The following is a 13,570-nucleotide window of genomic DNA, read 5'->3' as shown; positions in this document are numbered from 1 at the left end:
ATTGACTATGTACTTGCGAGGTTTAATCAATAACCATTTTAATACATAACTATCAATTATATACGTATATCTAGTTTAATAAACTATAAAAAATATATTGATCAATAAAAGCACCAAAACATTAAATTTTTTTATCGTTTTAAAAACAAATTAAAAAAAAATATATTACCATTAAATGTTGTTTCAAAGAATGTTAGTATACTATAAACGGCTGTCTATCTCGTTTCTATGACAATATATCAGTGATGTCATTTTGTACAAATTACTACTTTATTAAAAACAATGTTATCTCTTTATTATTGACTTAAATTTAGTTTAACCATTAGTATTTTTTATAAAAATAAATAATGTGTTTAATGATATTAAAAAAATACAATACTAACAACTAAAATTCAATTATGAATAAACTTGTTTTACGTACAATTTAAAATTTGGGAACACCGGAATAAATTCCATTCGAAAATATTTTGAACACTTTAATCTATCTGTCTATGCTACTTATATTCTTGCCAGCTTAATACTTTGCGACGTCTAGTTTGTTTGACTGCAATATTGGTTCGCATTGGGTGTTTGGGTACCTTTTAACGACTTGCCAGGCTGCGAGCAAATTATTCTATTACAATTTATCAATTTATTTCACTTAAAGTGAGCTTTATTTTGTTTAAACTTTGTTGCATGTGTTTTTAACCTGGCTTTAAAAGTAAGCCTGGCGTCTCGATGTCTGAAATTTACAAGTCATTTTTGACAGTTCCTTTAAAATAAACAAAAAAACGGAACAAATAGTTGAAATGGTTTAGCTGTTTAAGGTTTGATCTGTTTGATTTTTTTGACCCAAAATACTGTTAGTTGATCCAGTATATTTTATAGGTATTAACCCCTCTTTTCTGATTTTTAATATTACAGAGACAAAAAGTGTAAAATTACGTTGTATATGGCCAATTTAAATGAAGAAACGAAGCTGGTCATCAACCAACATTACGACGAAAGCTTGGAAGTAAATGACGGGGAGGAAGTGGCAAGTCTATATAGTCCTACTCCACGAAAAACACCTTCTAGTATTCCTCCACCTGATCAACTGGTGCATCGGGGTGAGCCAAGAATGTCATCACAGCAAAGTCTCTCAGAAGATGTAAGTCTCAATGATGAGTTTGATCTACCTGAGCGTTCTGAATCCAACACAGAAAAACCAAGAAATGTTAAACCGTCTAATATGAACCCAGGGCAGCCGGGATTTAGTGAAGGAGATTCGGAAGACAGTGACACAACATCTGATGAAGATGACGAAGATGACAATGCAGCAGCTTTGGATGGCGCCTATGATCCTGCTGATTATGAGCACTTGACAGTTAGTCAGGAAATAAAGGAGCTTTTCCAATACATCACAAGATATACACCTCAAACTATTGAACTTGAGCATAAATTAAAACCTTTCAACCCTGATTACATTCCAGCAGTTGGGGATATCGATGCATTTCTAAAGGTTCCACGTCCGGATAATAAACCTGTAACTTTGGGCTTAACAGTATTGGATGAACCTTGTGCAAACCAATCAGATCCCACTGTGCTTGATCTTCAGCTGCGAAGCATTTCGAAAACCACCGGGGTTCGAGCAATGCAAGTTAGGAGCGTGAAAGATGTGGATAAAAATCCAAAGGCGATTGACACATGGGTTGAAAGCATGGAAGAGCTACACAGATCGAAGCCACCTCAAAATGTTCATTACACCAAGGGAATGCCAGATATTGATGATCTAATGGAGCAATGGCCACCTGAAGTTGAACAAATGCTTAAAAATCTTACCCTCCCCACAGCTCAGCTGGATTGTAATTTACAAAACTATGTTGATATTCTTTGTGGGTTGTTGGATATTCCTGTTCATAACAATCGAATACAATCTTTACATGTTCTTTTTAGTTTGTATTCGGCTTTTAAACAAATGCAACATTTTCAAACTGATAATGTTGAAGCAGAGGGCGAAGACCTAAACAATGAACCTGAAGTACTAAACTTCGAGTAAATTCATATTCTTGATAGTTAACACTAGACATTTGCTATTACCAATATTTTCATATAACACCAATCATTTGCTGAATGTGTTTCTCTTTTAACAAACTATTGAATGATTAATTAAACATGTCAAGTTGAAAAATTCTTTGGGTATCAGCAAAAGAAACTTAATCTTTGTAAATAGAGTTAGTAGCGAATATAAAAATGGATTATTTAATAAACAAGAGGTTTAATAAATCAATATAGTTTGAAGCTTTGTATCATATTTTAGGTTTTAATGTTATTTTGTGATTACTGCTTTTTATAAATAAATTTCTATTAATGTTCAACAGAAGTCTTTAATATAAATATACAGGACAAAAAAACATAAAACCTTTCTCGTTGTAGAAAAATCGAAACTAAAATTATAAAAATATAACATATTTCCTTTTTATTGATGACTATTAAAATATACACAATCGAATTGATCAAATGGTTTCCGAATAAAAAGAAAATATCGTATAAATTAAACTCCACCGCTCACCCATTTAGAATTCACTTAAAGCTATGATCCATTTAATATACATTCGATCGTGTATATTTTATAGGTACTGCACATTTATTATACTTTCTATTTGGGCCTTACTTGCTTACTAACAAATACAGTACAGGGTTGTTTTATAAGTTTTATTTATTTTATAGAAATGCAAGAAACTTAATTCTTTTGTTGCGCTTTTCTTTGTGCTTGAATTGCGCTTTGCATTTCTTCACGCTTTCGCTTGGCTCGTACATGACTTCCCAGCTGAAACAAACAAAATGACTTTGTTTAAGTAATTCATCCTTAGCAACTTTGATAGGATCAATATCTATCAAAACTTTTTATCTTTTAATAAGTTTGGATCAGCTTACCCTCTTTTTGCAAAATCTTAAAGCTCGTTTGTCTTTACCAATACGAAGCAACTCCATGCATCTTTTTTCGTAAGGAGCAAATCCACAAACTTCACGACATAAGTCACGAACAAATTTGGACTTTTTGGTAAGTGTCTAAAAAATAATCATAACAAGAATAAGAAAGAAATATATAAATATTATTTTTCTGTTTTGCAAAAATGGCTTAAACATGTTAGTTGTTCAATATAAATTAGGTTTTTAGGTCTCTACTTCTAAACTTGTTAAACATTGTATTACAGTTATATATATACAAAAAATTAAAAACATTACAAAATATTTTTTGTAAGTTTTTATAATTTACAACAATTAAAAAACATATAATATGTATACATTAAACTTTTTATTGAAAAGCGTATATTTTTGCACCAGATATTTTAGTAGAACATTTTTTTTATAACATTGGCATATTTTACAAAATGTCAAAGAGTACGCTACTCGACTAATAAAGTTATATAACATAAACGTAACTTACTCCACGTCTTCTAGCTTGTCGGGGCTTTTCAATGTTTTTGGTAACTTTATGCCCCTTTTTCATACCAACCACCATATCATGTATGACCGTCATGTTGCTAAATAATAAATAAATATATATATCAATAATGTTTTGGCAAAATTCGGTGTTAAAATTAATTCAATTTTATGAAAATTACGTATTCAAAAAATTGACTTTACTGAAAGTTTAAACGTGTTTCATCAATTGTTTAAGACATTTCATTCTATAGTATAGTTTTCGATATTACACAAGTAATAAATACAAACGATTTCAGCGTAATTTGCCAATATTTTAATGTAAAAGAAGTTGTTAATGGTAAATAGAAATTATACAAACCTGGCACACTGTTACATATGCAGAAAGGAATTGTGGGTAAAATGTATTTGGCGAAAACACATTTCTGCAGTGAAGCATGAAAACGGGTTATCCTCGTTACTTAAATGGTTTTTAAGACTCGGTATTTTAATTTACTGCTATAGCAAAAACAGTTTGTATTAAACATAATTTCCAAAAATCGTCCTTTTACTTAAAAATGTAAAGTGTTGTATTGTTTTTTTTTCGTTATTTAAAAAGAGTCGCTGGTTGCCGATTTTTGCTGGCGGCAAGTTAAATTGGCAAAAGTTGACTTGGTCTGTTGATGACTTTGGTTGCTTGCTGTACATATAAAGCTCTAAGGTCTTCTAGCTCTAAGCTAATTGTATTACACTTTTGGTTTCTACATGGAAATTAAGTATAAATGAAAATTAAGTATAAATGATTAGTTTAGTTGTATTGAATCAACGTTTTTCGTCCTTGAAAAAATGTTTTTTTTGTGTATATATCTTTATCCTCGATGTGGGAAAGTCGAATGCGCGACTTAAACATAGAGTAACATAAGTTACTCCCACCCAGTCTCGAGTTGCCTGTGGCAGTTTGGGATATTATAGAGACTATAATTGCCCGGTAATTATGCTGCTGATTAAGTGCTGGCCCAGCAGGAATTCATACCGTTTATAGCGCCTTACTCAAGGGCGCTACAGCATGAGATCAGTGGGGATTGAACCCACAACCTCATGTGCGGTGTAGCAAGAGTTCTTACCACTACACCACGCTGCCGGTATGTTCTGGTAAAAGTATTTATAAATAATACACTATCGATTATTGTAACCTAAAAGAACATATACACACAAATCTGTTGAAATATAACTGTATAATGACTAATGAGATTTTTGTTTCAACTTTTTCAAAATATTTTGCTTTTTTTAAATATTTCTTTGCTTTAAAATTCTTTAACCAAAAGATATACAAAGAAAAAACAATTTTAAGTTAAAAACATTATTTAGATTAGTGACTAACTCTTTAAAATATAAATTTGTTGCTCCACAAAAAAATGAATATTCCTAAGCCACCTGAAGAAGCTGAAGTGAAGAACATTATTGATAAATTGGCTAACTTTGTTGCTCGCAATGGTCTTGCATTCGAAAATATGACAAAGTCAAAACAGAAAAATAATCCCAAATTCTCATTTCTTTTCGGTGGAGAGCATTACAACTATTACCAATACAAACTAACAACCGAACAGCAAATAATTAATCATCAACAAAGTAAAAACATAAATCAAGATTTGGGAGTTAGTCAATCGTTGCAAAATGCTCCTTGGCAACAATCATCAAATTTTAATCAGTTTCAATCTGGTATGGATACTAAACAGCAACAAAGTATTTCAACTGGAGGTGGTCAACCTGTACCACCATGGCAACAACCTGCCTCAGCACCCTGGCAAAATCCTTCTCCTAATATTCAACAACAACAGCCTTTGTTAGCCACTCCAGAACCAACTGGTTTAGCAAAATTAGAACAAGACCTGCAAGCACAAGAAATTGATGTTCAAAACAAAGTTAGAGAAAGCGAGAATAATTTGCAAAAACAACATGAGGTTTTAATGGAAAAGCAAAATGACCAAATTAATGTAATGCTTAGCAAATGGAATGTTGAAGCACACAATCATTCCGCACAAACAGCAGGTATTTCTTTAACCTCCATGAACAATATATTGTTGCCAATTATTGAAACATGTACCAAGGATTCGATCGCAAATGGTAAGTCATGGATTTTGGCCTACTCTGAGTCTGAAAGTAGCTGCAAAGTAGTTTGTAATCAAATATTAATGAGAATAAAGGATGCTCAAGCTGAAACAAGTAAAAGTGAAGATGAAAAAAATGCATTTGATGTCCAACTTCATTTAATTTATCTTGTCAACGATGTACTTCATCATGCTTCCAGAAAAAAGTTGACCTTTTTATCCAAGGCCTTAGAAGAGGTCATTGTGGAAATATTTGCTCACGCTTACTCCAATGCCAATGAAATTCAAAAAGAAAGGCTTCAAAAACTACTTGGACTATGGACTAAATTTAAATATTTCAACAGCTACACAATGCAGCAGTTATCTAACCCATCTTTAGCTTTGGAAACTTGCAAAAAAGAGCTTGAAGAAAAATTCAAGAGCAAAGTAGATGAAATAAAACAGGAGATTCAAAACGAATTTGAACAATTTCAGAATCAACATAAAGAATACACAGACCACATACTAAAACAATTACAGACACAAAAGAAATATCTCGAAGACCAAAAATCAAGCATTCAAAGTAACATGTACCAGGCAAGACCAAATAATCAGCAACCGAATCCAGAAAGAATGGATTACAATCAAAATAATTCCGGACCAAGAAATCCACCACACAATAATGAAAATGCTCCAGGAAATTGGCACGGTGGACAAAATTGGGATAATCAAAATAGGCCTGATCAAATGCCACCCGGGTCTAACTGGAACAATGAGCAAAATGCTGCACCAAACCAACAATGGGGGACAGGCAACCAAAATAAACTTGATGACCCTTCCCTTATTCCACAAGTACCATACTATGATCTACCAGCTGGTTTAATGGCACCACTAGTTAACCTTAAAGACATGGATTATAAAGAAATCGACGCATCTTTAATACGCCTTCCGCCACCTGTCCAACCCAGCAATCGACTTTTAGCAGCTGTAGAAGCATTTTACAGCGCCCCTTCTCATGAAAGACCTAGAAATGTTGATGGTTGGGAACATAATGGGTTGTTTGAGTTTTTTCGTGCAAAAACAAGAGCGAAACGACAAGCTGAGCAAGGAAGTGTTTCTCCTTCTCCTAGAAGATCACGCTCTTATTCAAGATCTTCTTCCGATTCAAGATCGAGATCTTCATCATCTAGATCTAGCTCCAGATCCCGCAGTCGATCCAGATCTAAGGATCGTGACAGAACTCCTCCATTTCAACCTGCCTATTTTCCACCCCAGCCAAGACATCCAGATCAACATTTAGGAGATGATAATAGAGGAGCACAAATGATGAAAAAGATGGGGTGGGAAGGAGCTGGGTTAGGGATGAACCAACAAGGAAGAAATGATCCTGTCAAAGCAGGTGATGTTCGGGAGAAATACGATAAATTTAAAGGGCTAGGAATGGATTTAAATGACCCGTATGAAAACTATCGAAAAAATCGGAGTCATGGATATGTTTCGAGAATTCGATCAAGAGAAGCTGAAAAAGGAAACTAAAAAAAAAACTATTTTGTTATAATATTTTCAACAAACAATAAAATGACAATTTACTGTTTTTTAACTGTGTAGCACAAATTTAACTGAAACGAACATAAAAACTTTTAAACAAAATTCAAGGTTTAAAGTATCTTGGTATGAACACCAATCGCCTTTATACAATTAAATATTTATTAATCTGATTTGTAAACATACACAAATTAACGAAATATAATAACAAATCTGTAAAATCATAAAGTCGACAACACATTCCAAAATAAAATCATTCATAAAATATGTTGAAATATAGTGGTTTTATAATGCATGCATTTTTTACATGGGTTACTCATAAAAAACATGGAATATTTATTGTCAGCAGTAGAAGACAAATAGACTAAATCATATTGTGCTTAAATGAATTAAGAATTAATTTTTTTTAGTATAATAATATTTTTAAGGAGACAGTGATCCAAACAGACAAAAAACTTGTGCTTTCTATTCTGCTACATTTCCGATTAAGAGTCAACTAAAAACTTTTTTAGTTTTCATATAAAGGAATTTTAGTAACTCCAATTGCTTAAGTATATGTCAAAAGGTTATTTTACAGTATTTAGAAACTATATTTTAGAGATGAATATACTAAAATATGATAATAAAATAACAAACACATTGAAATAATGAAAACACATCGAAAATATAATGCTTTTTGGACTTAAAACTTACCACTTAACAAGTAAGTGCCATTTTCAAAAAGCGCATTATAACACGTTAAAAACAGCATTGATTGCTAAAATATATTCGCACCGAAAATTAAATAGCTATCAACAGACGAGGAATGATGTTAATATCAAACCCAAAAACATAAAATTTTTAACTTTACAAACTAACAAATATGTTGGTATGAAAGGCCCTATAATTATTAATTACAAAGTACACCCATATGTGTATATGAGGACTTTTTGTGTTTTGGGACTGTCAGAAATTAGTTCAATCTCAAACAGTGGAAATAGAGCTATAAAACATTATTCCTGCACATAGGCAGAAAAGTAATATTTTGTTGATGAAAATTGTTTGAAGAATACTATACCTGAATTTCGAGGTATATTGTTTTTATTTTGCTTTTACAACGTTATTTCGAGGTGGTGTTATCGGCCTTCCAGAATTGATTCCACCATATTGATACTTTGCTTTCTTTTCGGATGGCTTCAAAATCTTTTTAAAAAAGTCAAATGATTAAAGCGAAAACATTGTGTTTACAATTATTCAAATACAAATAATGAGAAAATCTTCAGTAACACATATGTGCTAACTACTTGATACATACAACAATATAAACTGCTATTTTTATGTTTTTTTTAAACAATACACTTTCAACATGGTAAAAGCAAGCTGAATAAAATAATTTATTTATTTTTTACTTTTCTATATATCTTTATCCTCGATGTGGGAAAGTCGAATGTGCGACTTAAACATAAAGTAACATCACTTACTCCGACCCAGTCTCAAGTTACCTGTGGCAGTTTTGGATATTATAGATTATAATTGCCCGATAATTATGCTGCTGATCAAGTGCTGGCTCAGCTTTTTTTATACATAAGATGTGAATCAATATACTCTAAAAGAGTTTTGTATTTTGTTAACTTTCAATAAAGTCAGGGCACTTAAATAAAATAAAACAGTTACCTGAAAAGAGCACATAAGGGATTCATCCACACTCATCATACCACCAGCATTATCAAACTCTCCACAATAGTTTGGTGCTGAAAATAAGGTCACAAGTTGACGCTTGGCAAAAAATTCATATCCATCTTCAACAACCTAAATATATTAAAGTAAACTTCTATAAAGTATTTTATGTTAATAAAGGTCCCTTTTTTAAGATATGCTTAAATGAAAATATGGTGCATTTGATGGAAATACAAATTTTATAATGTTGCAAACCTTACAGATTTATTATACACATTACTTATTGTAGAGAATACTATTATCTATTGAAAAATGACTCAACATTTTGTTGAATAGGACAAACTTTCTTTGTATATTAAAGTAGAACAAACCTAAATATATTTAAGTCAATGTTTATCAATGATAAACAAAAAAATAGTACATTAAATTAACTACAATTTTTTTCAATATTGCAAAACTAATAAATGTTTTATTCATAATACCAATTATAAAAGATACGATCATCTTTAAAAAAATGACTCAACATTATGTTGAATAGGTCCCACAAACTTTCTTTGTATGTTATAGTAGAACAGACTGACATTTTTATTTGTTACAAAAAATCGCAAAAACTGGCAAAATTTTTATAAAAACAATTATATAGTCACATAGAGCTTTATTTTACCTGATGTGCCCTGCATATTAAATCAAGGTTATGTCGATTTAAGAACTTGCTAACTACATCAGGACCAAAAGTAAATGAAACTCCCCTATCATTTTCACCCCATCCATTTATATCCTTGTCTGGATCAGCCCAAAGTAGGTCACATAATAAACCTAAGTTAAAAACATGTAGTTGGGTGATTTATAACTTGTCATTATTAGCAACCTAATTTGATGTGCTAATTACTTTGTTTTGTTTACAAGTAAAATAACACCAATTAAAGTTAAAAGCTAAAAAACAATTTGAAGAGATTATAAATATGGTTAACAGATCTTTTACTTTTAATCTAATTCATGTATACTTTAATCATGGTAAAATATTAAATTAATATAACAGACAATAGTGCCATAAAAAATAAGCTATTATAGAGCATTTAGGCAACTGGTTAAAGATTAAGCGAGCTTAAAAATTTGTAAATTTTATTCACCAGTGTCTGGGACATCGGTTGGTCGAATTATTTTTCTTATTTGATCCATGTTTTGTAAATCAGGAGACAAACCTAAAATTAAAAAGAATTAAACAAAGCTTATAATTTTTTTAAAGACTTTTTAATAAAACATGTAATATGGGGCCAGCATTTCTACAGTAAATAGACCATAAACCGTATAGATAGATATATTACTAAAATGACATTTATTGATTTTATAAATATTTAAACTAAAGAGCAACTTAGGCTTTAAATATGATTGTGTATATTTACCCATGGGTATTAGGTTCACTATCAAAAAAAACTAAACTTGCAAAGTAATTAAATTTATATTTATTTCCCAGAGGTAAGTTTAATACAGTAATTAAAATTGACCTCGTCTTGGCAACTATTCAAGATAAAATTAATTGTTTTTACATAATTACCTAATTTTAGTTTACATGTTGTCCTTTTTTAATTTTAAAACTTTAAAATTTATTAAATTATATTAAAAAAAATGGAATGTATATCAGAATATTAAGTCTTTACAAAGTTAAAACAAAAGATGTTAATTTAAATCTCTTCAACTTATATTAGTCCCAATATAAATTAGGACATATTACATTGTGGTTAATTACCTCCATGACAACAAAATATTTTCTCGTCAATAACAGCTGCTATTGGCAAGCAATTAAAGCAATCGGTAAATGTTTTCCACAATTTTATGTTGAATCTTCGCTTACCTAAACAAAATAAATATTAGACAGATATTATTAAATGAAGCATAATAAATAAAATTTCGGCCTATAATATAACTAGTTATAAATTTTGTGTGTTCTTTATAAGTTAGGCAGTATGGTATATCAGTTGTGGCTTTGAATTACTTGCCAAAGGGATTTGTGCCAGGTTGCACCAATACCACAGTATTCATCCTTGAGCCCAGGGGTAAGGATGCTAAAACACACCTTAAAATCACAACCTTCCCAAAAAAAATACAAAATCAATCACCTTAGGGTTTCAAAAAAACAAGAAGCTAAAATTTTGATATTAAAACTATACTAAGTATTAAGATTGCAATTTTTTAAGCCCTATGTTACATGTGGTTAAACCAATTTTTAATAAAAAAATCAAACATTTTAAACCTAACAACAACAAAAAACTTACATTCATCATGAAATCCATAAATTCGATTAATGCTCGCACACTCGTGATTTCCTCTCAACAAAAAGAAGTTTTCTGGATATTTGATCTTGTAGGCAAGCAGCAAGCAAATACATTCCAGAGACTGTTTTCCACGATCAACATAATCACCCATGAACAAGTAGTTCGACTCTGGAGGGAAATCCCCGTATTCGAATAAGCGGAGAAGGTCAGTGTATTGACCATGGATGTCACCTACAGAAAAATATATTAATTAAATAAGTATATAATTAAAAAACAGTTTTTTTCAATTTATCTGATTGATAAACATAATTTGTTAATGTAAGATTACAAAAACTTAAAATAGCCTATATAATCCACGCAAAAAAAAAGATTTTCATGTAATAAAAAAATACTTAGTTCTAGAGTTATCGTTAAAAATTGATATATTTAATCAAGGCAGTCTTTGTTACCACATATTTTAAGTGGAGCTTCTAATTCAAGTAATATAGGTTGACTTAAAAATATTTCTCTTGATTTAATACACAATGATCTAACTTCAGCTTCTGTCATATGAACAGTTCGACCAGGACGACCCACTCTTACTAAAAATAACAAACTTAAATTTGAAATAAATGCTTCAATATAACATATTAAAAAAAGACTATTATTAAGAAAAACAACAAACCCATATATTTAAATAAATTTCTATTAAAACTCCAAACTTTTAAAGCACAGATGTAATATAGAAGGTTGGTTAATAATATTGTTTAATATAAAAATAATTAAAATAAATAATTAATTTATTTTGACAATCCGACAATCTTTATTAGCGATTGCCTGGGTTTCTATTAGATATTTTTTAAACCACACTAATATTTATGTTTACAAGTTACCATCTAGTAAACGTGCAATCAGGTCATCTATATCCATGTCACCATCAGCCATTTTCAAATTTATTTAATTAAATTTTTTAATGAGATTGTAGCTGATTTATCTGTTTTCTTTTTACCTAGTCTGCTAGTTAGCTTATCTAATTTATATTGCAATTATAGTAATTTAAAAAGGTTATACAATCATTTGTTATAACATAGATCTCTAGATCCTTATTTTATGTTGTGTTTTTTAATTTAGTTAATTAAAACAATACAAATCCTTCAATGTTCGATTTCTCCGGCAAAAGTAAACAAACATAAATAAATTTCGTGAAATCTTAGGGCGAAACGCGAAACTAATGATTCCAAAAAAATAAAAAAAAATAAAATTAGTGTTTACACTTTTTTTTTAAATAAATGTACATATATTTTAAAACATACTGACAAAAAGTTTGTTTATATAATAAAACAACACAAAATATATTAGTGAACTAAAAATATAGTAACCCATTAATTTAGGAATAATTAAATCATAACTGTAAATTATATTATTGGTTTACAAATTTACATTTAGTACAACTTCACCAAAACCTCTATTTATTAAAAATATTAAAACCGTTGTAAATTTCGTCATCTTACATTTTATTTTAAAAATTTGCAAAAACGGGCAAATTACCACAAAAACAGACAAGTTTTTTAATTTTAACATAATAGCATTGGATGTGCATTAGAAAGTTTTTGGCAATTTTTATGTTTTCTACCACAAAAAAATTTACCGCAAAATAGATCACCAATACCGATTTTAATGTTATAAATTTTTTAGTATAATGGTTAATATTTAACTTAATTGTAACTTAACATTTTTTCTTGCGTAACAAGAAATGTAGCTCACTGATTCGACAAGAGTTTAAGTACTCCACGTGTTTGTGAAACTACGTCGCCTAAGAAATTTTGTTCATTTTAGACTCTCGGTTTACTTTTTAATATTTTTGTTGTTACAATTTAATTTGTTAAACATAAAGTTAAACTACAAGGAGTAATAAGCAAAGATAAGCACCTTGCAGAGTAATAATCTATTTTCTTAAAAATCGGGTAATATTGTGATGTTAAGTAAGATGATATTATGATGTTTATATAAAAGACTAGTTTTAATACTGTTACACATTACGTCAAAAATAGTTTTTAAATTTTAAAATTTATTAAGTATATGTGCAAAACAAACTATAGTTACTTGAATAAAATCCATTCATATTTAATATTTTAAGTATTCTTTATAAAGTAGAAAAATACCATAGTGTCTATATTAAAATTATCATCCCAGCCAAACAAAGGTTGTTAAACTTTTTATATAGAAAAACAGGTTTCATGTCCAACATATACAACTTTATTAAAGTAAAACATTAAATTCACAAATCCGGTTTAAACAAAATAAAATGTAAATAAATATTAAAATATTTAAAAGAGTGAAAAATGACTAACCTATGATTTAGACATCTTTACTTATATAAGAAGTATAATGTCAATTTTACGTCTATTCCGGGTTTTTGTTTTAATAATATCTTCAAGTTGTCTGCTTTTAATTGTTTACACTGGACTAAATATTACACAGGATTTACGCATTTTGTGAGGTAATCATGTAAATATTGGTAATATGTATTTATTAAGTGTTCATATTACTAGGTTAACAATATACCGAAACAAAACAGTGTCTTATGTTAAATGTTATTTTTAATATCAATCATAATTAAACAACATTGTAATTTATTAAGTAATT

At 29.7% G+C, this 13,570-nt stretch overlaps 4 protein-coding genes across 5 annotated transcripts; 2 read left to right on the top strand and 2 right to left on the bottom strand.

Annotated features, from left to right (window-relative positions):
* Positions 1-499: 499 nt before the first annotated feature.
* LOC145742070 (intraflagellar transport protein 46 homolog) lies at positions 500-2,324 on the top strand. Of its 2 annotated transcripts, none has more exons than XM_082559820.1 (2): positions 500-645; positions 904-2,324. In XM_082559820.1, the coding sequence occupies exon 2, from the start codon at positions 932-934 to the stop codon at positions 2,015-2,017; it is 1,086 nt and encodes a 361-aa protein (XP_082415946.1). In that variant the 5' UTR covers positions 500-645; positions 904-931; the 3' UTR covers positions 2,018-2,324. The 2 variants fall into 2 exon arrangements, with proteins under 2 accessions (XP_082415946.1, XP_082415947.1); XM_082559821.1 differs by lacking the exon at positions 500-645 and adding an exon at positions 673-806.
* Positions 2,325-2,659: 335 nt separating this feature from the next.
* LOC145741727 (large ribosomal subunit protein eL36-like) lies at positions 2,660-3,825 on the bottom strand. The gene is made up of 4 exons (XM_082559370.1): positions 3,767-3,825; positions 3,410-3,506; positions 2,896-3,030; positions 2,660-2,788 (listed from the first exon to the last, which is right to left on the bottom strand). The coding sequence occupies exons 2-4, from the start codon at positions 3,500-3,502 to the stop codon at positions 2,702-2,704; spliced, it is 315 nt and encodes a 104-aa protein (XP_082415496.1). The 5' UTR covers positions 3,503-3,506; positions 3,767-3,825; the 3' UTR covers positions 2,660-2,701.
* Positions 3,826-4,181: 356 nt separating this feature from the next.
* On the top strand, positions 4,182-7,477 carry LOC145743535 (calcium homeostasis endoplasmic reticulum protein-like). Its single transcript, XM_082561522.1, has one exon. It carries the CDS (start codon positions 4,800-4,802, stop codon positions 7,005-7,007), a length of 2,208 nt encoding a protein of 735 aa, XP_082417648.1. The 5' UTR covers positions 4,182-4,799; the 3' UTR covers positions 7,008-7,477.
* On the bottom strand, positions 7,176-12,097 carry LOC145743536 (serine/threonine-protein phosphatase PP1-beta catalytic subunit). Its single transcript, XM_082561523.1, has 8 exons — positions 11,818-12,097; positions 11,395-11,526; positions 10,946-11,176; positions 10,420-10,524; positions 9,803-9,874; positions 9,337-9,488; positions 8,670-8,804; positions 7,176-8,198 (listed from the first exon to the last, which is right to left on the bottom strand). Exons 1-8 carry the CDS (start codon positions 11,867-11,869, stop codon positions 8,097-8,099), a joined length of 981 nt encoding a protein of 326 aa, XP_082417649.1. The 5' UTR covers positions 11,870-12,097; the 3' UTR covers positions 7,176-8,096.
* Between the last annotated feature and the right edge of the window lie 1,473 nt (positions 12,098-13,570).

The sequence above is a fragment of the Corella eumyota genome, chromosome 2 (genome assembly GCF_963082875.1).
Source record: "Corella eumyota chromosome 2, kaCorEumy4.1, whole genome shotgun sequence".
NCBI classification, from domain to species: domain Eukaryota; kingdom Metazoa; phylum Chordata; class Ascidiacea; order Phlebobranchia; family Corellidae; genus Corella; species Corella eumyota.
The sequence above is the reverse complement of the archived record's forward strand: the minus strand, read 5'-3'. Positions and strand labels throughout refer to the sequence as shown.